The sequence below is a fragment of the Anomaloglossus baeobatrachus genome, chromosome 2 (genome assembly GCF_048569485.1).
Source record: "Anomaloglossus baeobatrachus isolate aAnoBae1 chromosome 2, aAnoBae1.hap1, whole genome shotgun sequence".
In the NCBI taxonomy this organism is placed as follows: domain Eukaryota; kingdom Metazoa; phylum Chordata; class Amphibia; order Anura; family Aromobatidae; genus Anomaloglossus; species Anomaloglossus baeobatrachus.
Window position 1 is genome coordinate 640,453,942 of NC_134354.1, and position 26,272 is coordinate 640,480,213.

At 49.2% G+C, this 26,272-nt stretch overlaps 1 protein-coding gene across 1 annotated transcript in view; it reads right to left on the bottom strand.

Moving 5' to 3' along the window:
• The window catches only part of KMT2D (lysine methyltransferase 2D), a 385,659-nt gene that overhangs the window by 110,941 nt on the left and 248,446 nt on the right, over nt 1-26,272 (bottom strand). Inside the window, exons 38-39 of the mRNA XM_075333879.1 lie at nt 18,302-18,534; nt 12,185-18,070 (exon numbers count right to left, since the gene is read on the bottom strand). Of these exons, the coding sequence (XP_075189994.1) occupies nt 12,185-18,070; nt 18,302-18,534 (6,119 nt within the window). The remainder of the gene's footprint in view (nt 1-12,184; nt 18,071-18,301; nt 18,535-26,272) is intronic.

The following is a 26,272-nucleotide window of genomic DNA, read 5'->3' on the forward strand; positions in this document are numbered from 1 at the left end:
CCTTGAGCCCTGTGGTGGAGAAAAACTGCTCCCCACCCTGACAGACTCGCGTCTGTCGTGACCACTGCCCAGGATGGGGGCAGGAATGATCTTCCCTGCGATAATGAGGTGGGAAGAAGCCACCATAGCAGAGAATCCTTGGCCGTCTGAGAAAGGGAGACTTTCCTGTCTAGGGAAGTTGTCTTCCCGTCCCATTGGCGGAGAATGTCCCATTGAAGTGGACGCAGATGAAACTGCGCGAACGGGACTGCCTCCATTGCTGCCACCATCTTCCCTAGGAAGTGCATGAGGCGCCTTAAGGGGTGCGACTGACCCTGAAGGAGAGACTGCACCCCTGTCTGTAGAGACCGCTGCTTGTCCAGCGGAAGCTTCACTATCGCTGAGAGAGTATGAAACTCCATGCCAAGATACGTTAGTGATTGAGTCGGTGCCAGGTTTGACTTTGAAAAGTTGATGATCCACCCGAAAGTCTGGAGAGTCTCCAGCGCAACATTCAGGCTGTGTTGGCATGCCTCTTGAGAGGGTGCTTTGACAAGTAGATCGTCCAAGTAAGGGATCACCGAGTGTCCCTGAGAATGCAAGACTGCTACCACTGCCGCCATGACCTTGGTGAAAACCCGTGGGGCTGTCGCCAGACCAAATGGCAGAGCTACGAACTGGAGATGGTCGTCTCCTATCACGAAACGTAGAAAACGTTGGTGCTCTGTAGCAATCGGCACGTGGAGATAAGCATCTTTGATGTCTATTGATGCAAGGAAATCTCCTTGAGACATTGAGGCAATGACAGAGCGGAGGGATTCCATCCGGAACCGCCTGGCGTTCACATGCTTGTTGAGCAGCTTTAGGTCCAGAACAGGACGGAACGAGCCGTCCTTTTTTGGAACCACGAAGAGATTGGAGTAAAAACCTTGCCCTTGTTCCTGCAGAGGAACAGGGATCACCACTCCTTCTGCTCTTAGTGAGCACACCGCCTGCAGAAGGGCATTTGCTCGGTCGGGATGTGGGGAGGTTCTGAAGAACCGAGGGGGAGGATGAGAACTGAATTCTATCCTGTACCCGTGAGACAAAATGTCTGCTACCCACCGGTCTTTGACCTGTGGCAGCCAAATGTCGCAAAAGCGGGAGAGCCTGCCACCGACCGAGGATGCGGAGGGATGAGGCCGAAAGTCATGAGGCAGCCGCCTTGGAAGCGGTTCCTCCGGTTGTTTTCTTGGGGCGTGAATGAGCCCGCCAGGAATCTGAGTTCCTTTGCTCCTTCTGAGTCCCTTTGGACGAGGAGAATTGGGTCTTGCTGGAGCCTCGAAAGGACCGAAACCTCGACTGCCACTTCCTCTGTTGAGGTTTGCTCGATCTGGGCTGGGGTAAGGAGGAGTCCTTACCCTTGGACTGCTTAATGATCTCAGCCAATTGCTCACCAAACAGTCTGTCTCCAGATAGTGGCAAGCTGGTTAAACATTTCTTGGAAGCAGAATCTGCTTTCCATTCCTTTAACCACAAGGCTCTGCGCAAAACCACAGAGTTGGCAGACGCCATTGAGGTACGGCTCGTAGAGTCCAGGACAGCGTTGATAGCGTAAGTCGCAAACGCAGACATTTGCGAGGTTAGGGACGCTACTCGCGGCACTGCTGGACGTATGATAGAGTCCACCTGTGCCAGGCCAGCTGAAATAGCTTGGAGTGCCCACACGGCCGCGAATGCTGGAGCAAACGACGCGCCGATAGCTTCATAGACAGACTTTAACCAAAGGTCCATCTGTCTGTCATTGGCATCTTTAAGTGAAGCCCCATCTTCCACTGCAACTATGGATCTAGCCGCAAGCCTGGAGATTGGGGGGTCCACCTTTGGACACTGGGTCCAGCGTTTGACCACGTCAGGGGGAAAGGGATAACGTGTATCCTTAAGACGTTTGGAAAAACGCTTATCTGGATAAGCATGATGTTTCTGGACTGATTCTCTGAAGTCAGAGTGGTCCAGAAAAGTACTCAATTTACGCTTAGGATACCGGAAATGGAACTTCTCCTGCTGTGCAGCTGCCTCCTCTGCTGAAGGGGCTGGGGGAGAAATATCCAACAGTCTATTGATGGCCGCTATAAGGTCATTTACCATAGCGTCACCATCAGGGGTATCTAGATTGAGAGCGGTGTCAGGATTAGATTCCTGATCACCCACCTCTGTCTCCTCATACAGAGCCTCGTCTCGCTGAGACCCTGACCAGTGTGATGACGGCGAGGGTCTTTCCCAGCGAGCCCGCTTAGGCTGCCTGGGACTGTCATCCGAGTCAGAGTCTTCAGCCTGTGATGCCTGGGACCCCCTTGAAGTACGGATTAGTTCCAACTGAGGGGGACCGGGGAGCATAGACACAGCAGTGTCCATGGTCTGAGAAACTGGCCTGGACTGCAAGGTTTCCAGGATTTTTGTCATAGTCACAGACATCTTATCAGCAAAAACTGCAAATTCTGTCCCCGTCACCGGGGCAGGGTTCACAGGCGTCTCTGCCTGGGCCACTACTACCATAGACTCTGGCTGACGAAGTGGCACAGGGACCGAACATTGCACACAATGGGGGTCATTGGAACCTGCCGGTAGATTAGCCCCACATGCAGCACAAGCAGTGCGTACCGCCTGTGCCTTGGCACCCTTGCGTTTTGCGGATGACATGTTGTTGTCTCCTCAGAGCAATGAGGGTATAAGCCAAGAAGCGACTGTACAGTGCAATATAAATATATATGGTACAGGGAAAAAATGCACCAAATAACACTGTGGCACTAGTGGGGCCAGCACTTATGTGCAGCTTACCGCCCGCATAAACGCGGGTGTGTGGTCGCCAGAGTCCCTTGTCTGAGTCCCCCAGAGCCTGTGTCCGTTCTCCAGCCAGACTGCATGCAGGAATGGCTGCCGGCGTCCTGTGGAGAGGGGCGGGCCCTGGGCGTGTTGAGACCAAGAGCGGGAAACTTGCGTCCCCACTGTGCCCAGTGAGAGGGCTGGAGCATGTAAATAAGGCTCCAGCCCTCGGCGCTGAATAAACGTACAGCGTCTCTCCCTTGCCCTGATTGACAGGGTGGGGGCGGGAACGAAGCAGAGCTAGGCCGCAAAAGCCGGGGACTAGATTTATGAGCGCTGCCGCCGTAAAAGCGCGGGCAGCGCGAGTCCCCGGCGCACTACAAGTCCCAGCGGCGCCGCCGCTCCCGGAGCGGCCGGCGCGGTAGTTCCCAAGACATAAAATCACTCAGCTACGCTGCAGTGACTCTAACCCAAGCGCGCAGCGCTAGTGCCCCCGGCGCACTAGCACACCCAGCAAGCCTGGAGTGTGCGTGGCCTGTCTGTGCGGGGACACAGAGTACCTGAACGTTGCAGGGCCTTGTCCCTGAGTGTACTCAGCTCCTCCAGCAGGGTCTCTGGGTCTGTGGATGGAGCTCGGCCTCAGGGTTTGGGGGCCGGTAAGATCCCACTTCCACAGAGCCTCTCAGGGGGATGAGGAAGGAAAGCAGCATGTGGGCTCCAGCCTCCGTACCCGCAATGGGTACCTCAACCTTACAAACCGCAAGTGGGGTGAGAAGGGAGCATGCTGGGGGCCCTATATGGGCCCTCTTTTCTTCCATCCGATAGAGTCAGCAGCTACTGCTGACTAAACAGTGGAGCTATGCGTGGATGTCTGACCTCCTTCGCACAAAGCAGAAAACTGGTGAGCCAGTGATCCCACTGGGGGTGTATAGCCAGAAGGGGAGGGGCCTTACACTTTTTAGTGTAATTGCTTTGTGTGGCCTCCGGAGGCAGTGCTATACACCCAATCGTCTGGGTCTCCCAATGGAGCGCCGAAGAAGAAGGGAATTTTGTTACTTACCGTAAATTCCTTTTCTTCTAGCTCTTATTGGGAGACCCAGACGATTGGGTGTATAGCACTGCCTCCGGAGGCCACACAAAGCAATTACACTAAAAAGTGTAAGGCCCCTCCCCTTCTGGCTATACACCCCCAGTGGGATCACTGGCTCACCAGTTTTAGTGCAAAAGCAAGAAGGAGGAAAGCCAATAACTGGTTTAAACAAATTCACTCCGAGTAACATCGGAGAACTGAAAACCGTTCAACATGAACAACATGTGTACCCGCAAACAAACCAAAAATCCCGAAGGACAACAGGGCGGGTGCTGGGTCTCCCAATAAGAGCTAGAAGAAAAGGAATTTACGGTAAGTAACAAAATTCCCTTCTTCTTCGGCGCTCTATTGGGAGACCCAGACGATTGGGACGTCCAAAAGCTGTCCCTGGGTGGGTAAAGAAATACCTCATGTTAGAGCTGCAAAGACAGCCCTCCCCTACGGGGAGGCAACTGCCGCCTGCAGGACTCTTCTACCTAGGCTGGCGTCCGCCGAAGCATAGGTATGCACCTGATAATGTTTGGTGAAAGTGTGCAGACTCGACCAGGTAGCTGCCTGGCACACCTGTTGAGCCGTAGCCTGGTGTCGCAATGCCCAGGACGCACCCACGGCTCTGGTAGAATGGGCCTTCAGCCCTGATGGAACCTGAAGCCCCGCAGAACGGTAGGCTTCAAGAATTGGTTCTTTGATCCATCGAGCCAGGGTGGCCTTAGAAGCCTGCGACCCTTTGCGCTTACCAGCGACAAGGACAAAGAGTGCATCCGAACGGCGCAGGGGCGCTGTGCGGGAAATGTAGATTCTGAGTGCTCTCACCAGATCTAACAAATGTAAATCCTTCTCATACCGATGAACTGCATGAGGACAAAACGAAGGCAAAAAGATATCCTGATTAAGATGAAAAGAGGATACCACCTTCGGGAGAAACTCCTGAATGGGGCGCAGCACTACCTTGTCCTGGTGGAAGACCAGGAAGGGAGTCTTGGAAGACAGCGCTGCTAGCTCAGACACTCTCCGAAGAGATGTGATCGCTACCAGAAAAGCCACTTTCTGTGATAGTCTAGAAAGTGAAACCTCCTTCAGAGGCTCGAAGGGCGGCTTCTGGAGGGCAACTAGTACCCTGTTCAGATCCCATGGATCTAACGGCCGCTTGTACGGGGGAACTATATGGCAAACCCCCTGTAGGAACGTGCGCACCTTAGAAAGTCGTGCTAGACGCTTCTGAAAAAAGACGGATAGCGCCGAGACTTGTCCTTTAAGGGAGCCGAGCGACAAACCTTTTTCTAACCCAGATTGCAGGAAAGAAAGAAGGGTAGGTAATGCAAATGGCCAGGGAGACACTCTCTGAGCAGAGCACCAGGATAAGAATATCCTCCACGTTCTGTGGTAGATCTTAGCAGACGTGGGCTTCCTAGCCTGTCTCATGGTGGCAACGACCCCTTGGGATAAGCCTGAAGACGCTAGGATCCAGGACTCAATGGCCACGCAGTCAGGTTGAGGGCCGCAGAATTCCGATGGAAAAACGGCCCTTGGGACAGTAAGTCTGGTCGGTCTGGTAGTGCCCACGGTTGGCCGACCGTGAGATGCCACAGATCCGGATACCACGCCCTCCTCGGCCAGTCTGGAGCGACGAGTATGACGCGGCTGCAGTCGGATCTGATCTTGTGTAGCACTCTGGGCAAGAGTGCCAGAGGTGGAAACACATAAGGGAGCCGGAACTGCGACCAATCTTGCACTAGGGCGTCTGCTGCTAGAGCTCTTTGATCGCGAGACCGTGCCATGAAGGTTGGGACCTTGTTGTTGTGCCGGGACGCCATTAGGTTGACGTCCGGCCTTCCCCATCGGCGACAGATTTCCTGAAACACGTCCGGGTGAAGGGACCATTCCCCTGCGTCCATGCCCTGGCGACTGAGGAAGTCTGCTTCCCAGTTTTCTACGCCGGGGATGTGAACTGCGGATATGGTGGAGGCCGTGGCTTCCACCCACATCATAATGCGCCGGACTTCCTGGAAGGCTTGCCGACTGCGAGTCCCTCCTTGGTGATTGATGTATGCCACCGCTGTGGAGTTGTCCGATTGAATTCGGATCTGCTTCCCTTCCAGCCACTGCTGGAAGGCTAGTAGGGCAAGAAACACTGCTCTGATTTCCAGAACATTGATCTGAAGGCTGGACTCCTGCTGAGTCCACGTACCCTGAGCCCTGTGGTGGAGAAACACTGCTCCCCACCCTGACAGACTCGCGTCTGTCGTGACCACCGCCCAGGACGGTGGTAGGAAGGATCTTCCCTGTGATAATGAGGTGGAAAGGAGCCACCACTGCAGAGAGTCCTTGGCCGTCTGGGAAAGGGAGACTTTCCTGTCCAGGGATGTCGACCTCCCGTCCCATTGGCGGAGAATGTCCCATTGAAGTGGACGCAGATGAAACTGCGCAAACGGAACCGCCTCTATTGTCGCCACCATCTTCCCGAGGAAGTGCATGAGGCGTCTTAAGGAGTGCGACTGACTTTGAAGGAGAGCCTGCACCCCTGTCTGTAGTGACCGCTGCTTGCTCAGCGGAAGCTTCACTATCGCTGAGAGAGTATGAAACTCCATGCCAAGATACGTTAGTGATTGGGTCGGTGACAGATTTGACTTTGGGAAGTTGATGATCCACCTGAACGCCTGGAGAGTCTCCAGTGCAAAATTGAGGCTGAGTTGGCATGCCTCCTGAGAGGGTGCCTTGACCAGTAGATCGTCCAAGTAAGGGATCACAGAGTGTCCGTGAGAGTGCAAGACTGCTACCACTGCTGCCATGATCTTGGTGAACACCCGGGGGGCTGTCGCCAGACCAAATGGCAGAGCCACGAACTGAAGATGTTCGTCTCCTATCACGAAGCGCAGAAAGCGTTGGTGCTCCGTAGCAATCGGCACGTGGAGATAAGCATCTTTGATGTCTATTGATGCTAGGAAATCTCCTCGGGACATTGAGGCAATGACTGAGCGGAGGGATTCCATCCGGAACCGCCTGGCGTTCACATGCTTGTTGAGCAGTTTTAGGTCCAGAACAGGACGGAAGGAGCCGTCCTTTTTTGGAACCACAAAGAGATTGGAGTAAAATCCTCGCCCCCGTTCCAGAGGGGGGACAGGGATCACGACTCCTTCTGCTCTTAGAGAGTCCACCGCCTGCAGCAGGGCATCTGCTCGGTTGGGGTGTGGGGAGGTTCTGAAGAACCGAAGTGGGGGCCGAGAACTGAACTCGATTCTGTACCCGCGAGACAAAATGTCTGTTACCCACCGGTCTTTGACCTGTGACAGCCAAATGTCGCAAAAGCGGGAGAGCCTGCCACCGACCGAGGATGCGGAGGGAGGAGGCCGAAAGTCATGAGGTAGCCGCCTTGGAAGCGGTTCCTGCATTTGCTTTCCTGGGGCGTGAGTGAGCCCGCCAGGAATCTGAGCTCCCTTGTCCTTTCTGAGTCCCTTTGGACGAGGAGAATTGGGGCTTGCCCGAGCCTCGAAAGGACCGAAACCTCGACTGCCACTTTTTCTGTTGAGGTTTACTTGCTCTGGGCTGTGGCAAGGCAGAGTCCTTACCCTTGGACTGTTTTATGATTTCAGCCAATGGCTCACCAAACAGTCTGTCTCTAGATAATGGCAAGCTGGTTAAGCATTTTTTGGAACCAGCATCTGCTTTCCAGTCCTTTAACCATAAGGCTCTGCGCAAAACCACAGAATTGGCGGCCGCCATAGAGGTACGGCTCGTAGATTCTAGGACAGCATTGATAGCATAGGTCGCAAACGCAGACATTTGCGAAGTTAGGGACGCCACCTGTGGCACTGCTGGATGCATGATAGCATCCACCTGTGCTAAACCAGCTGAAATAGCTTGTAGTGCCCACACGGCCGCGAATGCTGGAGCAAACGACGCGCCGATAGCTTCATAGACAGATTTTAACCAAAGGTCCATCTGTCTGTCGTTGGCATCCTTAAGTGAAGCGCCATCCTCTACTGCGACTATGGATCTAGCCGCAAGCTTGGAAATTGGGGGATCCACCTTTGGGCACTGGGTCCAGCGTTTGGCCACTTCAGAGGGAAAAGGATAACGGGTATCCTTAGAACGTTTAGAGAAACGCTTGTCTGGATGAGCGTCGTGCTTCTGGATTGATTCTCTGAAGTCAGAGTGGTCCAAAAAAGCACTTAATTTACGCTTGGGATACAGGAAATGGAACTTCTCCTGCTGTGCAGCTGCCTCCTCTGCTGAAGGAGCTGGGGGAGAAATATCCAACAGTCTATTAATCGCCGATATAAGGTCATTAACCATGGCGTCACCATCAGGGGCATCCAGATTGAGAGGGGCCTCAGGATTAGAATCCTGATCACCGTCCTCAGTCTCATCACAGAGAGACTCTTCTCGCTGAGACCCTGAGCAGTGTGATGACGTCGAGGGTCTTTCCCAGCGAGCTCGCTTAGGCTGCCTGGGACTGTCATCTGAGTCAGAGACTTCAGCTTGTGATGCTTGAGACCCCCTTGAAGTACGGATTAGTTCCAACTGAGGGGGACCAGAGAGCATAGCCACAGCAGTGTCCATGGTCTGAGGAACTGGCCTGGCCTGCAAGGTCTCCAGGATTTTTGTCATAGCCTCAGACATTTTATCAGCAAACACTGCAAAGTCTGTCCCCGTCACCGGGGCAGGGTTCACAGGCGTCTCTGCCTGGGCTACCACCACAATAGGCTCTGGCTGACGAAGTGCCACTGGGACTGAACATTGCACACAATGTGAATCATTGGAGCCTGCCGGTAGATCAGCCCCACATGCAGTACAAACAGTGCACACAGCCCGTGCCTTGGCAGCCTTGCGTTTTGCGGATGACATGTTGCTGCCTCCTCAGAGCAGCACAGGGTGTCCAGCCAAGAAGCGACCTTACAGTGCACTATATAAATATATATATATATATATATGGTACCAAGCAAGAAGTACACTAATATATCACTGAGGCACTAGTGGGGCCAGCACTACTGTGCAGCTTACCGCCCGCTTAGGAGCGGTGTGGTCGCCAGAAATCCCTCTAGTCTGGGTCTCCCAGAGCCTGCTGCCTTTCCCCAGCCAGATCGCATGTGTAATGGCTGCCGGCGTCCTTGTGGAGAGGGGGGGCGGGCCCTGGGCGTACACCGACGAAGAGCGGGAAGTCTGCTTCCCCCTGTGCCTAGTGAGAGGGCTGGAGCATGTAAATAAAGCTCCAGCCCTCGGCGCTGCCATTGAGCAGCGTCTCTCCCCTACCCTGATTGACAGGGTGGGGGCGGGAACGAAGCGGCGCTAGGCCGCAGAAGCCGGGGGCTAAAGTTAGAAGCGCCGCCGCCGTAAAAGCGCGGTCGGCGCAAAGCCCCCGGCGCACCACAAGTCGCAGCTGCGCCGCCGCTCCAGGAGCGGTCGGCGCAGTAGTTCCCAACATATAACGTCACTCAGCAAAGCTGCAGTGACCTAACCCCCAGCGTACAGCGCTACTGTCCCCGGCGCACTATAACACTCAGCAAGCCTTGAGAGGGTCCGTGCCTGCCGGGGACACAGAGTACCTGAAAGTTGCAGGGCCTTGTCCCTGAACGGCACTCCCGCTCCCAATCCAGCAGGTTCTATGGGTCTGTGGATGGAGCCCGGCCCCAGGGCTTGGGGGCCGGCAAGATCCCACTTCCACAGAGCCCTCCAGGGGATGTGGAAGGAAAACAGCATGTGGGCTCCAGCCTCTGTACCAGCAATAGGTACCTCAACCTTACAAGCACCACCGCGGGTGAGAAGGGAGCATGCTGGGGGCCCTATATGGGCCCTCTTTTCTTCCATCCGATAGAGCCAGCAGCTACTGCTGACTACAAACAGTGGAGCTCTGCGTGGATGTCTGACCTCCTTCGCACAAAGCAGAAAACTGGTGAGCCAGTGATCCCACTGGGGGTGTATAGCCAGAAGGGGAGGGGCCTTACACTTTTTAGTGTAATTGCTTTGTGTGGCCTCCGGAGGCAGTGCTATACACCCAATCGTCTGGGTCTCCCAATAGAGCGCCGAAGAAAACCCATTTCCTTTGTTCTCGGTTATCTGCATTTTCTCCCACCGGCAGATTCTATTCTGTTATACTACAGGTCAGTAAAAAGATGTATTGTGGTCATTAAGGGGTCAGAAGTAATTTGGAGTCGAAAGCTTTGTTTTTCAGCGTTTTACTACAAGCTGTAATAAAAAGTCTGACTTATTACAGGATACTCATAGCTTCTGATCGACTACTTTTTCCTAATTTAGTGGTGCTGTACGATTTAGCTTTATTTCCCATTTACACATCTGTGTGTGACGGTCCGAGTACGAACGGTGATTCATGGACCAGCCGGAGGTCTCCTGACCTGAACTTGGCATATGGGATTGTCAATTGGTTTCAGGAGACCAGTCTCTGGTCGAGGCACCACACAAGGATGTGAGAATGTGGCATTAGAGTGTTCAAGTAGGCTCACGGCGTGTTTCTATGTTGAGGAAACGTGAGAGGGCTACAAAACATATATGACTTATCTGGATTACCATTAACAGCTAGGAAAAAATGGGAACTACATCTTTTCTTTCCCTACCAGTATTCTGATTTAGCAGAGTAAAGCTCCAAAGACTGCATTCCCCATAGGATTTTGCTTTACTTCCATGACGCTTAGTCAAATACGCTACCGTTTTCGGCTAAAAAGATGGATAATCACCAGAATAAAGGCCAAACAAGGTCCAAAGTTCCAAACATTTTTCGACAATTCAGATGAAAACCCCGGTAAATTCACAGACGTAAAGTAGAACCTGAGGGCATGTTTACAAGTAGTGTTTTTGCATTTTCTTGTATGAAGTTACGCATATTGAAACTTTAATTTTTATTATGCCATTTTGATCTCAAATGGGGAAAAAAAACTGATCTTCTGCATTTTAAATTTTTTTTTTTGTAAAGACGCAAAAAAGAAAAAAAAAAATGTGGATTGACATTATAAAAGTGTTACATTTTGCTGTTACTGTAAGCATGCATTTATCTGTGTGAAAAAAACCAAACACTCTGTGGGTGAAGCCCTTAAATGAAGATCTGAAGACTTTATATTTGAGCTTTATTTCTAAAAAGGTATAAAACCTCAAAAGTAAGATTTTTGTGTACTCATCGTAAAATCTTTTTCTCTGAGCCTTCATTGGGGGGATACAGAACCAAGAGTTCCTGGCCTCCATCGATATACAAGACATTTACTTGCACATTCCAATCTGCAACCAGAGGGCCCAGTTTTCAACCCCTGGGATGTGAACTGCGGAGAGGTCAGAGAAGTGCCTCTCTGCCCAAAGAAGGATCTTGGAGACTTCTTCCATCGCTGCTATGCTGCGGGTCCCTTCCTAATTTATATATGCCACTGCAGTGGCGTTGTCGGACTGAATCCGAACCGGGAGACCCGAAAACAGCGGAAGCAACTGTTGAAGGGCCAGAAATATGGCCCTTAGCTAAAGAATGTTGATCAGGAGGGAGCGTTCCGGAGAAGACCAGCGACCCTGAACCGTGTGAAGACTGAACACTGCTTCTCAACCTATCAGGCTGGCATCTATAGTGACTATGTGCCAGTGAATCGGAAGGAAGGATCTCCCTTGGGGGAGCGATGAGTGATGGGTTCACCAGAGAACGGAATGAATCATCCTCTGGGAAAGACAAACAGGGCCGTCGAGAGACGCCGGATTCTTGTCCCACTGTGAAAGGAGAGCCAGTTGACAAGGGCGAAGGTGAAATTGAGTGAACGGGACGGCTTCCATTGCTGCCACCATCTTCCCCAAATCCTCATCCCGAACCGTAGGGACGTTGAGATGGAAGTAGAGACTACTTTTGGTGGTTGACGAGCCAACCCGACCTCGAGAGAGTGTCCAAGCAAATTTGTACACTCTCTGAGCAGGCAAGAAATGACTGTCCCTTTATGAGAAGGACGCCCAGATACGGGATGACTACAATGCCTCCGGGGTGAAGCACGGTCATGACAGCTGCCATGACCTTGGTAAAGGCTCGAGGTGCCGTGGCTAGGCCAAAGGGGAGAGCCGTAAATTTGTAGTGTTCCTCCCCAATTGCGAACCGTAGGAACCTCTGGTGCGCGTTGCAGATTGGAATGTGCAAGTAAGCGTCTTGTATATCGATGGAGGCCAGGAACTCATGGTCATATGTCCTCCAATAAGTGAGAGAAATATATAGTTGTAGAGGATGTGTGAAACCAAACTCATTAAAGTTATTTGGACCACATCTAAGTACAGAATGCTTAAAACTAAATGCAAGTTTGAGACAGGTATTAAAATATTACTAAAAATAAAGGAGTAACATACCTCCTTAATACACGGTGCAGTTTGCAGTTTCTGCTCCAGAACGGTCAACTTATTGTCAATATGCCCATTTATATCTGCATGGATGCCGTCTGAAGAGCGCTGGGATGCCAGCTGTACAGTCTTGGCGCGCAGCAGTTTTTGCAGGAGGAGATGACTAGCCTCTCCCTTGGCTGCAATGTTTGGTGGATCACTATTTGCCTCACTTTTAATGTTCACACAGCCAATTATACTCTCTTCCACAGACCTGTCAGATGGTTTGGTTATTTGAACCCCTTGCGGATTGTCAAGAGGCTCAGTAGGACCAGTTTTGTTTTCTTGCACAGTCTGATCTATTTCCATGCTCTCCTCCTTGGAGGAAGGTTCTGCAGTTTCGTTGGGGAAAGACTTGCCATCAAAATCTTCAATCTCTTTTGATTCCCTTACGGGGGTTAGCGACTCTGCAGATGTAATATCAGAAGTATTAACGTCAGGCGTTTTCTCAATCTGGGGAAATTCAACTGTTAATTTTGATAAATCAGACTTTTCTGTTGATTTCTGTACCAAGCTGTGTTGGGCAGCTTCTGGACTTGCACCAGACTCTACAGCATTTCCTTGCTCACTGGGGGATCGGTTTTGACCTGTTTCGGAAGCTGGGATAGAACATGTAGCTGATGCTTCAGGAGGTTCTTTCTTTGGTTCCTGTAAAGACTCTAGTTGCATCTGTGCTTGCTGCTGGCGTAACTGCTGTATATGCATCTGAAGCTGCTGCTGGAGCTGAAGTTGTTTCTGGGGTGGTTGGTTGAGCATTTGTTGCTTTAATTGCAGAATATGTTGCACTTGCTGAATCTGATGAGGCTGAAGCTGCTTATGATGCTGCATTGGACTCGGCTTTAACTGCTGTGGCTGACCCTGAGGCGACTGCTGCTGTACACTGTGCTGTACATGTGGCAGCGCAATTAAATTTTGCTGCAGCTGAGTTTTTGCTTCGAATGACAGCTGTTTGACAGTCTGCAGATGGGGCTGGTGAAGCGGTATCTGCCCAGCTTGTTTCTGGTGCATTTGTTTCAATTGTATTTGCTGTATTTGGTTTGGCTGATGTGCCATCTGCTGAATCAGTTGTGAATTTTGTGAGGGCATTTGTTGGTTTAGGATTTGCGTTGCTACTTGAACATTTTGCAGCTGAAGTTGCACCTGCGCTTTATTTTTGTTTATAGGCTGTATTTCCTGTTGCAAGTTTGTTGCTTGCCCTTGCTGGCCCTGCTGTACGGCTTGAGATGTTTGATTTGGCAAGGCTTGTGGCTGATGACCTTGCTTTGTGGATTGGAAACTCTGCTGCAAATGAGACGAATGAAGCTGCTGGGACTGCTGAACTTGCTGCAGATGTTGCTGAGCAGGGCCCTGCTGTGTCATCACTGTAAAAGAGGATAATGACTGTTGCCCCGGCTGCAGCTGTACCTGCTGCTGCTCAGTCGGTTTTGGCTGTTGCATCAGACCATGCTCCTTTTGTTGGGTTGCCAGATCAGTCTCTTTTGAATCCTGTGCTTGGTCAATGGGTTGACTTGTGTCTGGAGTTTCAGAATGTGGCGATTCCTGCTTCTCCTGTTCCGGCGTTTGTGATACTTGAGGATGACTAAGTGATGGAGAATCGCTCTGGTGTATTTCGTTTTGTTGATTTACATTTTCCATTTTTGGCGATTGTTGGACTCTTGCTTGCGCAATCTGTAAATGCTGCGGTACTTGAGACACAGCCTGTTGCGTGTGTGGCCCCTGTGATTGTTTAACCTGCTGCTGTGTTAACGGTGTTTGCTGCAAAATCTGATGTTGGGTTTGTAACAACTGTTGCATTTGCTGTTGCTGCTGCGTTTGCTGCAGCTGTGTTTGCTGCAGCTGTGTTTGCTGCAGCTGTTGCTGCTGCGTTTGCTGCAGTTGTTGCTGTAGCGTTTGCTGCAGCTGTTGTTGCTGTAGCTGCTGCGTTTGCTGTAGCTGTTGCTGCTGCGTTTGCTGTAGCTGTTGCTGCTGCGTTTGCTGTAGCTGTTGCTGCTGTGTTTGCTGTAGCTGTTGCTGCTGCGTTTGCTGTAGCTGTTGTTGCTGCTGCGTTTGCTGTAGCTGTTGTTGCTGTAGCTGTTGTTGCTGCTGCTGTTGCTGCTGCGTTTGCTGTAGCTGTTGTTGCTGCTGCGTTTGCTGTAGCTGTTGCGTTTGCTGTAGCTGCTGCGTTTGCTGTAGCTGCTGCGTTTGCTGTAGCTGTTGCGTTTGCTGTAGCTGCTGCGCTTGCTGTAGCTGCTGCGCTTGCTGTAGCTGCTGCGTTTTCTGTAACTGTTGCTGTGTTTGCTGTAACTGTTGTTGCTGTAACTGTTGCTGTATTTGCTGTGTTTGCTGTAACTGTTGCTGTATTTGCTGTATCTGTTGCTGAATTTGCTGGGTCTCTAGTGTTGGCTGTGTTTGCTGAACAGTCTGCAGCTGCTGCTGTTTTTGCTGCAAATGCTGCAGCTGCTGTTGTTGCTGCACTTGCAGCAGTTGGAGCTGCTGCTGTTTTGCCTGTTGTAAAAGTTGCGGTTGTTGTGTTTGTGGCAGTTGATTAACTTGCTGTTGGAGTTGCACATTCTGTAACTGTTGATGCTGTTGCGGAGTCTGTTGCAATTGCTGACTCTGCTGCTGTATTTGTGGAAACTGCTGCTGTTGAGATTGCTGCAACTGCTGAAGCGGTTGTGGATTCTGCTGGAGCTGCTGTGTCTGCTGCAGTTGAAGATGCTGCTGTGCTTGATGCTGCTGGTTTTGTTGCAACTGAAGCTGCTGCTGTTGCGTTTGCTGCAACTGCTGGAGCTGCTGTGGTATTTGCTGCAACTTCTGTAAATGTTGGAGTTGCTGTGGTGTTTGTTGTAACTGCTGCTGAGTTTGCTGCAATTGCTGGATCTGCTGCTGAGTCTGCTGCAACTGCTGGAGCTGAGTCTGCTGCAACTGCTGGAGCTTCTGTTGTTGGGTCTGTTGCTCCTGCTGGAGTTGCTGCTGCTGTTGAGCTTGCTGCAACTGTTGGAGCTGCTGCTGAGTCTGCTGCAACTGTTGGAACTGCTGCTGCTGAGTCTGCTGCAATTGTTGGAGCTGTTGCTGTCGAGCTTGCTGTGCAGTTTGCTGCTGTTGTTGAGTCTGCTGCAACTGTTGGAGTTGGGACTGCTGCGTCTGCTGTAATTGTTGGAGCTGCTGCTTCTGTTGAGCTTGTTGCAATTGTTGGAGCTGCTGCTGTGCCAAATGACTAATTTGTTGCTGCTGTTGCTGAGTCTGTGGCACTTGTTGAATTTGCTGTAGCTGTTGCTGTAACTGTTGCAATTGCTGTTGGGTTTGCTGCAGTTGCTGCTGTACCTGCTGCAATTGCTGAAGCTGCTGTGGAGACTGCTGTAACTGTTGAAGTTGCTGCCGAGTTTGCTGCAACTGCTGAAGCTGTTGCTGTATATGCTGCAACTGCTGAGTCATTTGCTGCTGTTGTGCCAAGTTCAACTGTTGTGGTGTTTGCTGTAGAACTTGGACCTGCTGCTGTTGCAATGGCTGTGCTTGTAACTGATGTTGTTGCACTTGCGCCATTTGAGTTTGATGTAATTGTTGAGTCACATGAATCTGTTGCTGTCGGACTTGCTGGAGTTGCTGCGGTACCTGCTGTATTTGATGCTGTACTAGCTGAGGCTGTGACAGCTGATGTACTTGCTGTTTAGACTGTTGCATTTGCTGCAGTTGCTGTTGACTTTGGAGGGGCTGTTGTATTTGATGCTGAACTTGCTGTACTTGCGGAATCTGTTGCGGCTGAACCTGTTGTATTTGCTGGGCTTGTTGCATTTGGACCGACTGACCTTGTGGAGTTTGCTGCAATTGTAACTGCTGATTTTGCTGAGGTTGCTGCAGCTGATGATGTTGGGTTTGCTGCTGCATTTGATACTGTGGAGCACTTGGGTGAGTGGATGGTACTTGCTGAGGCAATCTATACTGAGGAGGAGGTTGATGAGACATAAGTCTTAGGCCTGCAGTAGTCTGAGATTGCTGGCCTGAAGAATTCTCCTGATGTTGACTAGTATTGTACCGTGCTACTGAAGATTTTAACTGATCATGTTCTGCAGCTTCTGTGGTTTCAGGTGTAATTTTCTGAGTAGTTACCGAAGAATTTTCTTCAACAAAATTGGACTGCACTTGTTCAGTTCCTACCTGGCGTACTTGGTAGGCACCTCCTAAAGGCGTCTGACTTGCGGAGGTTCCATTTGGAACTGTAGAATTGGAATGTGCAGATTGCAGACCATCCTGACTTGTAGACTGTCTAAGAGCTTGGTTCTGAGCTTGTTGATGTCTCTGAATTAGTATTGCCTGTAATTGTTGCTGTTGTTGTGGAGTTAAATGACGTAATTGTGGATTCTTTGCAATAATTCCCTGAATCTGCGCTCTTATGTGAGCCATGAGCGGGGTGTTTTGTAATGTCATCATATTAGATGGGTATGGAGTCTGTTGCCCACTTAGTGTTGGTCTTTGCTGACCCAACGTATTCGGTAGGTGCTGCCCCAAATGGTCTTTGGCCTGTTCATTTACCTGCGTCTGTACTGGACTTTGGCCTACAATTCTCTGTACCTGGACCTGATTTGGTTGCTGTGATACTGCAGTAGAAATGTGTGGGTTTTCTTGATTGAGAGGATTTTGTGTAGCATTTTGCACCTGATCTGACCTCAGCTGTGTCCCGAGACTTTGAACATTTGGTTGTTGAGGAGACAGAAGACCATGCTGTTGCTGTCTTACAGCTTGTTGCATTGGACTGCGTGAATCATAAAGAGCATGTTCTTGATCAGAAGACTGATTTAACTTTTGTCCGTCCTCCGCTGTTAAAGGAGGTTGCAAATCTGTTTCTTGATTCATTGGGCCAACAGAATTATGATTTAGTGGTTCTCGAACTGGCTGATCACTAGTTTCTTGAGTTGCTGGGCTGCTGTTTGACTGTTGAATACCAAGTTGCTGTCCTTGAGATTCAGTGCTCTCATGAAGCAATGAGCCCTCACTCAGATTTGCATCCTTCGTATTCATGTTTTGAGGTGTGTGAATATTTTGAGAATGACCAGGTAGGTTTAAAGTTGGAGACTGAGTTTGCGTGGTTAGTGTTTGCTGCCCTAATGTACCTCCTCCTTGACTTAATACTGGCTGCTGTTGTTGGAGATGTGTCATGCCAATCAAATTTTGTTGAGGTTGTGACAAAACAAGGTGAGGCCCTACAACATTTTGCTGTGCCATTTGTGACGGGCCCAAAACGCGCTGCTGCTGCTGCTGGCCAATTAAAATACGTCTTTGCTGGGCTGGGTGGTGTTGTAATACAGATGACTGAGGATGACCCATAACAGTCTGAGGAACTTGGGAGGGAGATTGCTGTACCACCAATCCATGCGAGTTTCCAATCAACCCATGCTGCTTGGCCAACATTGCTTGAGATAAGTTGCCCTGGGGAGAAAGCGGGAAATTCTGGTGTTGCTGTTGCTTCTGTGCTAACTGCAGCCTCTGTTGCTGAATCATCCGTTGCTCAGCAGTAAGACCCTGCAGAGACTGAGGCGCTGAATAAAAACCACCCGAGGTTCCAGGAAGGACTGTATTATTTCCCTGAGCTTGATGCTGCTGGGGTATTGACTTCACATAAGCAGCACCATGCTGTGTTTGCATGGCTAAACCTGGCTGCATACCACGTAGATTTGCAGTTTGTGTGACAAGCTGGTTGTGTGGCAAAGATGAAGGTGGTTGTATACTGTGTCCGCCAACAATTGAACCTGGAGCTTTGGTTAACACCCTCGAGTTTTGGTTGGGACTAACAGGAAGGACACCGCAGTTTTGTTGTTGTTGCTGCTGCTTGTTTCTATACTCTGTCATTAGGTTTGTATGCTCCTTCTGCTGCTTACGAACCTGAAAATAAAATGGGAAAATCTTAGAAAATTTTCTGTAGAGGTGGCAAGACATACAATTATGCAAGTTAGATCAGTTAGATCATACACACACACACACACACACACACACACACAATGTTTTAAGCATACCGGGGAATTATATAACAAACAGATGCCCACAACCTCGCTGTTTAAAAATGATCAGTAACCTATCAGGCGAGTTTGGTTATTTATTTAGTATCATACACACCTGGTCCAGCTGCTTCTGGATCTTGCCTTGCTGCTCAGTGACCAGCTTTAACTTCTCCGCATCTGCCTCTGGGAACTCTCGCCCAGCTTTCTTGGCTGTTCTTTGTTTTGCACACAGAGCTTTACGGGACTTGCGGTGCACACCAATTTGCTCTTCCAACACTTTCAGTTGCATTTGTAATAGCTGTTGAGTATGGAAAAGCCACTCTTCATATTGGCGCTGGTCTGCTTCATCTGCAAGATTGCAAGAACAGTGTTAGTTATTTGCCATTTACGGTTTTTAGCACTAATGTCCACTTCTAGACCACTCAGACTTTAAGCGTCCAGGTGGCCTGCGTTCTACTCTGTGGTGACGTTCTTAAACCTCACTGTATAGTAGAGCAGCTGCATGCAATCGTACAGCTGCAGGAGAAGGGAGTCCAGATGTAAGACACAGCTGAGCGTCTATACAGAAGGCAGGGACTATTTATCACAATCTATGCTTTTTCAATCGCTGTATACACAGTGCTAAACAAGTGCTGTGTATACAGTAATAGAAACACTGCCAGACCCAGGGTTATGACATTGCTGTGTGTAGCGAGGGAGCAGGAGCTGCTGAGTCCTAAGAGGCTGCATTTCCAATGTAGCTGTGACCAACATACTAGTAGCCCCAATATGGGGATAAGCACACGTTGAGTATTTGGACACCGATATTTCTGCTTTTCTTGTCAAGAAAGATGCAGATGACATAATAAAATTGCACCCTGTATGATTGCATTAAAAATAAAAAAAAAATACTAGGATAGTAATGGGGGTGTCATACCCAAAAAAACACTTTAAATATTCCCCTACGGGTTCCCCGATTTACCATATTAAAAAAAAAAAAAATTATGCAGGGCCGACCTAGTCAGACAATCCACAAATGGAAATCTAAAAGACATAAAATAAAGAAACAAGCAAGACACTGTCCCTCATTCACCAACTACAAAGCAAAGTTCTGAGGTCTGACATAGTCCAGTAATTCTCACGACGCTCCTCGATTACATAGATCAAGGGCTACGGAGCCTCAGAACAAGGCTCCATAGACTGAGCAGCAACCACTCCGGCCTCATGCTGTGCTCCGCGAGATTCGGCGCCTCTGATGAAAGGCGACATAAGGAACGTCATCTCTCATCACAGTGATGACATTTCTGACGTCATCACTCATAGGTCCAGCGTTAGACGGGAGTGGCTCCTGATCAAAGTTTATGGAGCTTCGTTCTGAGGCTCCGTAGCCCTTGATCTATGCAATAGAGGAACCTCATGAGAACTGCTGGACGATATTGAACCCAGAAATTTGGGTTGCTAATAAATTGGTGAATGAGGGTCAGTCTTCTGCTTTTGTTGCTTTTTTTTTTTTTGTCGCTCAGATTTCCATTTGTGGACTACGTCGGACTTGCATAGGGTTTTTTATTTTGTTTTTATTAAAATGGGGGACCATGGAAAGTGGTTTTTTGTGCTATTTTTTTTTTTTTAAAGTACTAGTGGGTGTTGTTTATCTCCACTTACTGAGTTAGTAATGGGAGTGTCTAATAAATACCTATCCATTACTAATACCAGGGCTTGACGCCAGCTAACACTCACCCTGACCTGCCATTAACCTGATTGCCAACGTACCTGGCGCATCTTATTTAAGGAGGCACTTCTGGGGCGACTGCGGGCTCGTATTTTTAGGCTAGGAAGTTCCCAATAACCATATAATCTCAGCTCAAAGCTGTCTGTTTAACCTTTGCTGGTTACAAAAATAATTTTGATTAGGGTTACATGAGATAATGGTCTATACAATTTCCTGTGAAATTACTCCTAATTGCACCAATACCCCAAAAGTGGTTGAAAATTACATTTGAGAAGTGAAGAAGCGCCATATTGGAGTTCAGATTTAGCTGGAATGGTTTGCAAGTGCTATGTCACAATGGCAGAGCGCCTAAGGTGCCTAAACATTGGAGTTCCCCCACAAGTGACAACATTTTACAAACTGTACCGCTGAATGATTCATATATGGGTGCAGGGAGTATATTGACACTACTGGTGTGTCACAAAATGATATGCTATGCTATTGGGCGATGTACAAAAAATAATTACATTTTTGCCACTAAAACGTTTTAACCCCAGATTTCCAATTTTCACAAGAGGGATAGGTAAAATAGGCACATAATGTCTCCTGAACGTTGCAATACCCCACATGTGACCGTACAGTACTGTTTGGCTGTACCACAGGGCTCGGGAGTGAAGGAGTGTCATTTGATTCTTGGAGCACAGATTTTCCTAGAATAGTTTGTAGACTCCATTTGCAGAGTTCCCAAAGTGCCAGAACAACAGAAACCCACTCAAGTGACCACATTTTGGAAATTACACCTCTCTGGGAGTTTATCTATGAGTGTAGTAATGATTTAGTCTCTGGAAAACACCTATGGTGTCAAAAGCAGTGAATGTTGCAGAACTAATATTTGCAAATATGACCTTGTCATGCCCAGTACATTGTAGTGCCCGTGCAATGTGCAAAGGTTCAGCAGGCTCTCCTCACTACAACAATGCCAAATATGTGAACACTAACTGTGGTTTAGGCACATTGTGGTGTTCAGAAGAGAGGGGGCATTTGGACTTGGGAGCACAGAATTTGCTGGATATCTTTGAGGGAGGGAGCCATAGTGTTTTCCCTGAGTCTTTGCGCTACCAGTAACGTGGAAACCCCCTATATTTCCATTAACAGATGACGGACCCGAGTGGAGAGCTGTTTTTTTTAGGTTGAGTTGAACGCTATTTGGTGGCGATTTGGGTATAGAACAGTGTGGATCAGTCCACATTTATTCAGTGCTCTATGCTGAGCACTTACATCGGGGTTTCCACCTATATCTCCAAAATACAAGATTAAGGTGAAACCCCAGATGGATCTATTGACTAATGAGGCAGCAGAGTTAAGGTCCAGTCACACTAAGCAACTTACCAGCGATCCCAACAACGATAGGGATCGCTGGTAAGTTGCTAGGAGGTTGCTGGTGAGATGTCACACTGCGACGCTCCAGCGATCCCACCAGCAACCTGACCTGGCAGGGATCGCTGGAGCGTCGCTACACGAGTTGCTGGTGAGCTCACCAGCAACCAGTGACCAGCTCCCAGCGCCGCGTGGAAGATGCTGCGCTTGGTAACTAAGGTAAATATCGGGTAACCAACCCGATATTTACCTTGGTTACCAGCGCACGGAGCTACACGTGCAGAGAGCAGGGAGCAGCGCACACTGAGCGCTGGCTCCCTGCTCTCCTAGTTACAGCACACATCGGGTTAATTACCCGATGTGTGCTGCAGCTACATGTGCACAGAGCAGGGAGCAGTGCACACCGCTTAGCGCTGGCTCCCTGCTCTCTTAGCTACAGCACACATCGTGTTAATTAACCCGATGTGTCCTACAGCTACATGTGCATAGAGCAGGAGCCGGCACTGACAGTGAGAGCGGCGGAGGCTGGTAACAAAGGTAAATATCGGGTAACCAAGGACAGGGCTTCTTGGTTACCTGATGTTTACTGTGGTTACCAGCCTCCGCAGAAGCCGGCTCCTGCTGCCTGCACATTTAGTTGTTGCTGTCTCGCTATCACACACAGCGATCTGTGCTTCACAGCGGGACAGCAACAACTAAAAAATGGCCCAGGACATTCAGCAACAACCAACGACCTCACAGCAGGGGCCAGGTTGTTGCTGGATGTCACACACAGCAACATCGCTAGCAACGTCACAAAAGTTGTTCGTTAGAAGCGATGTTGCTAGCGATGTTGCTTAGTGTGACGGGGCCTTTACTCCGCATTGTATATTTGCATGTAAACCATATTGTAACCGCTCAGCGAAGAGCGCAGGATAAATATGAGCCGCGCATTACTGCGAAGTTTGGGAGGCAGAATAAACAAGACAGCAGCAGTTGAACAATTGGCTTTATTTATTTTTTACACCATTCACCATGCAGTATAAGTGATAAGGTGCCTTTATTCCTCTGGTCAGTAAGATTAAAGGCATCTTCACACATAGTGAGATTGCTGCCGAGTCACAGAATCTGTGACGCAACAGTGACCTCGCCAGCGATCTCGCTACGTTTGACACAACAGCGACCAGGCCCCTGCGGTAAGATCACTGGTCTTGTCGGAATGGCCTGGACCATTTTTTGATCGTCGAGGTCCTGATGGGCAGCATGCATTGGTGTGTTTGACGCCTTACCAACGACCTCATTAACGACTTAAAACTCAGAAAACATACAGCCACGTAGGCGTGCAATGACCACCGAGATGGTTATACAGGTCGCTACAATGACTATCGTTGCTGCTTTGTTGGGAAGATCTGACTGTTTGACATCTCACCAGTGACCACGTAGCGACTTACTAGCGATCCTTATCAGGTTGCATCGTTTTTGTGATCGCTGGAAAGTCGTCAAATGTGACGGGGCTTAAAGAGATACCATTTTTTTTAGGTTTGGCTACAAGCATACTAAAAAAACCCCTATTTTTTACAAAATAAAGGGTTTTTTTGCATCCCTGAATTTTGAAGGCTATAGATTTTTCTGCCGACAGACACGTGAGGGCTTGTTTTTCGCAGGATGAGTTGGAGGACTTTTGATTACCATCATTTTGGGCCAGAATACTTTTCAATCACTTTCTATTTTGCTTTTTGTGAGGCAGAATTATGAAGAAACCGCAGTTCAGGATTGTTTGTTTTTCTTAACGCCATTCACCATATCGTAAAAGTGATAAGACCGTTGTATTCGTCGGGCAAGTAGGATTACAGCAATATCACATTTATAAATGTATACAAACATTATATATATTATATATATAATATATATAATATATATATATATATATATATATATATATATATACACACACACACACACTTTTTGTGTTTTGCCACCATAAAAACTATTTTGAAGAAAATAAAAGGTTTTTCCATTGCTTTATTCAGAGAACTATAACTTTTTTTTTTTATTTTTCAGCTGATTGAGCTGTATGGCGGCTTGTTTTTGCGGGACAAGATAACGTTTTCAGCGATACCATTCTTATTTATATAGGACTTTGAGTGTTTTAATTCACTTTGTCAGCTTTATGGTGAAACTACAATTTTTGCTTTGTTATTTCTTTATCTTTTTACAGATTTTTCTGAAGGGGCTAATTAGTGTGATCGTTTTATAGAATCAGGCTAAGATACCAAATGTGTACATTTTTTAAAAACATTTACATATTTATTGGAATTTTTATATTTTCCCGTTCTTTAATGAAGGGAATTTTGTTTACTTACCGTAAATTCCTTTTCTTCTAGCTCCAATTGGGAGACCCAGACAGTGGGTGTATAGCTACTGCCTCTGGAGGCCGCACAAAGAACTACACTTAAAAGTGTAAGGCCCCTCCCCTTCTGGCTATACACCCTCCCGTAGGAGTACGGATTCCTCAGTTTTAGTACCAAAGCAAGAAGGAGGAAAGCCAATAACAGTTTCAAAAACAAATTCAATCCGATAACAAGATCGGAGAACTTAAGAAACAACATGAACAACATGTGCACCCGAAAAACGAAACCCTAAGAACAAATAGGGCGGGTGCTGGGTCTCCCAATTGGAGCTAGAAGAAAAGGAATTTACGGTAAGTAAACAAAATTCCCTTCTTCTTTTTCGCTCCTAATTGGGAGACCCAGACAGTGGGACGTCCAAAAGCAGTCCCTGGGTGGGTAAAAAGATACCACATGAACGGGCTGTCAGACAGCCTCTTCCTACAGGTGGGCCACCGCCGCCTGAAGGACCTGTCTACCTAGGCTGGCATCTGCCGAAGCGTAGGTATGCACTTGATAGTGTTTGGTAAACGTGTGCAGACTCGACCAGGTAGCCGCCTGGCACACTTGCTGAGCCGTAGCCTGATGCCGCAATGCCCAGGACGCACCCACGGCTCTGGTAGAATGGGCCTTCAGTCCAGATGGAATCGGAAGCCCAGCAGAACGGTATGTGTGAAGAATTGGTTCCTTGATCCACCGCGCCAGGGTGGATTTGGAAGCTTGCGATCCCTTATGCTGACCAGCGACTAGGACAAAGAGCGCATCAGAACGGCGTAGAGACGCCGTGCGAGAAATGTAAATCCTGAGTGCTCTCACCAGGTCCAACAGATGTAAACCCTTTTCAAATTGGTGAACTGGATGCGGACACAAAGATGGCAAAGTGATATCCTGATTGAGATGAAAGGAAGAAACCACCTTGGGAGAAAACTCTGGAATTGGACGCAGTACTACCTTGTCTTGGTGAAACACCAGGAAGGGAGATTTGCAAGATAACGCCGCTAGCTCGGACACTCTTCGAAGAGACGTGACCGCCACAAGAAAAACTACCTTTTGTGAAAGCCGAGAAAGGGAAACCTCTTTCAAAGGCTCGAAAGGCGGCTTCTGGAGAGCAATGAGAACCTTGTTCAGATCCCAGGGTTCCAATGGCCGTCTGTAAGGAGGAACGATATGAGAAACTCCTTGGAGAAACGTGCGTACTTTAGAAAGCCGTGCCAAGCGCTTCTGAAAGAATACGGATAGCGCGGAGACTTGACCCTTAAGAGAGCTAAGCGACAAACCTTTTTCCAACCCAGACTGCAGGAAGGAAAGAAAAATTGGCAATGCAAATGGCCAGGGAGAAAACCCTTGAGCCAAGCACCACGCTAAGAATATCTTCCACGTCCTGTGATAGATCTTAGCTGAGGATGGTTTTCTAGCCTGTCTCATTGTGGCAACAACTTCATGAGATAAACCTGAGGCCGCTAGGATCCAGGACTCAATGGCCACACAGTCAGGTTCAGGGCCGCAGAATTCAGATGGAAAAACGGCCCTTGAGACAGCAAATCTGGACGGTCTGGTAGTGTCCACGGTTGGCCTACCGTGAGATGCCACAGATCCGGGTACCACGACCTTCTTGGCCAATCTGGAGCGACGAGTATGGCTCGATGGCAGTCGGACCTGATTTTCCGGAGAACTCTGGGTAACAATGCTAGAGGTGGGAACACATAGGGGAGTCGGAATTGCGACCAATCCTGAACCAAGGCGTCTGCCGCCAGTGCTCGGTGATCGTGAGACCGTGCCATGAAAACTGGGACCTTGTTGTTGTGCCGTGACGCCATCAGATCGACGTCCGGCGTCCCCCAGCGGCAACAGATCTGCTGAAACACGTCCGGGTGAAGGGACCATTCTCCTGCGTCCATGCCCTGGCGACTGAGAAAGTCTGCTTCCCAGTTTTCCACGCCTGGGATGTGAACTGCGGATATGGTGGACGCTCTGCTTTCCACCCACGTCAAAATCCGCTGGACTTCTTGAAAAGCTTGGCGACTGCGTGTTCCCCCTTGGTGGTTGATGTACGCCACCGCCGTGGAATTGTCCGACTGGATCCGAATCTGCTTGCCTTCCAGCCATTGTTGGAAGGCTCGCAGGGCAAGATAGATTGCTCTGATTTCCAGAACATTGATCTGCAGGGTGGACTCTTCCTGAGTCCACGTCCCCTGAGCCCTGTGGTGGAGAAACACCGCTCCCCACCCTGATAGGCTCGCATCCGTCGTGACCACTGCCCAGGACGGGGGAAGGAACGACTTTCCCTGTGACAATGAGGTGGGGAGAAGCCACCAACGCAGAGAGTCCTTGGCAGTCTGAGAGAGGGAGACAGTCCTGTCGAGGGACGTCGATTTCCCATCCCATTGGCGTAGAATGTCCCATTGTAGAGGGCGCAGATGAAACTGCGCGAACGGGACTGCCTCCATTGCTGCTACCATCTTTCCTAGGAAATGCATGAGGCGCCTCAGTGAGTGCGACTGGCTCTGAAGGAGAGATTGCACTCCAGTCCGTAGCGAGCACTGCTTGTCCAGTGGAAGCTTCACTATCGCTGAGAGAGTATGAAACTCCATGCCAAGATAAGTCAGAGATTGGGTCGGGGTTAGATGAGACTTTGGAAAGTTGATAATCCACCCGA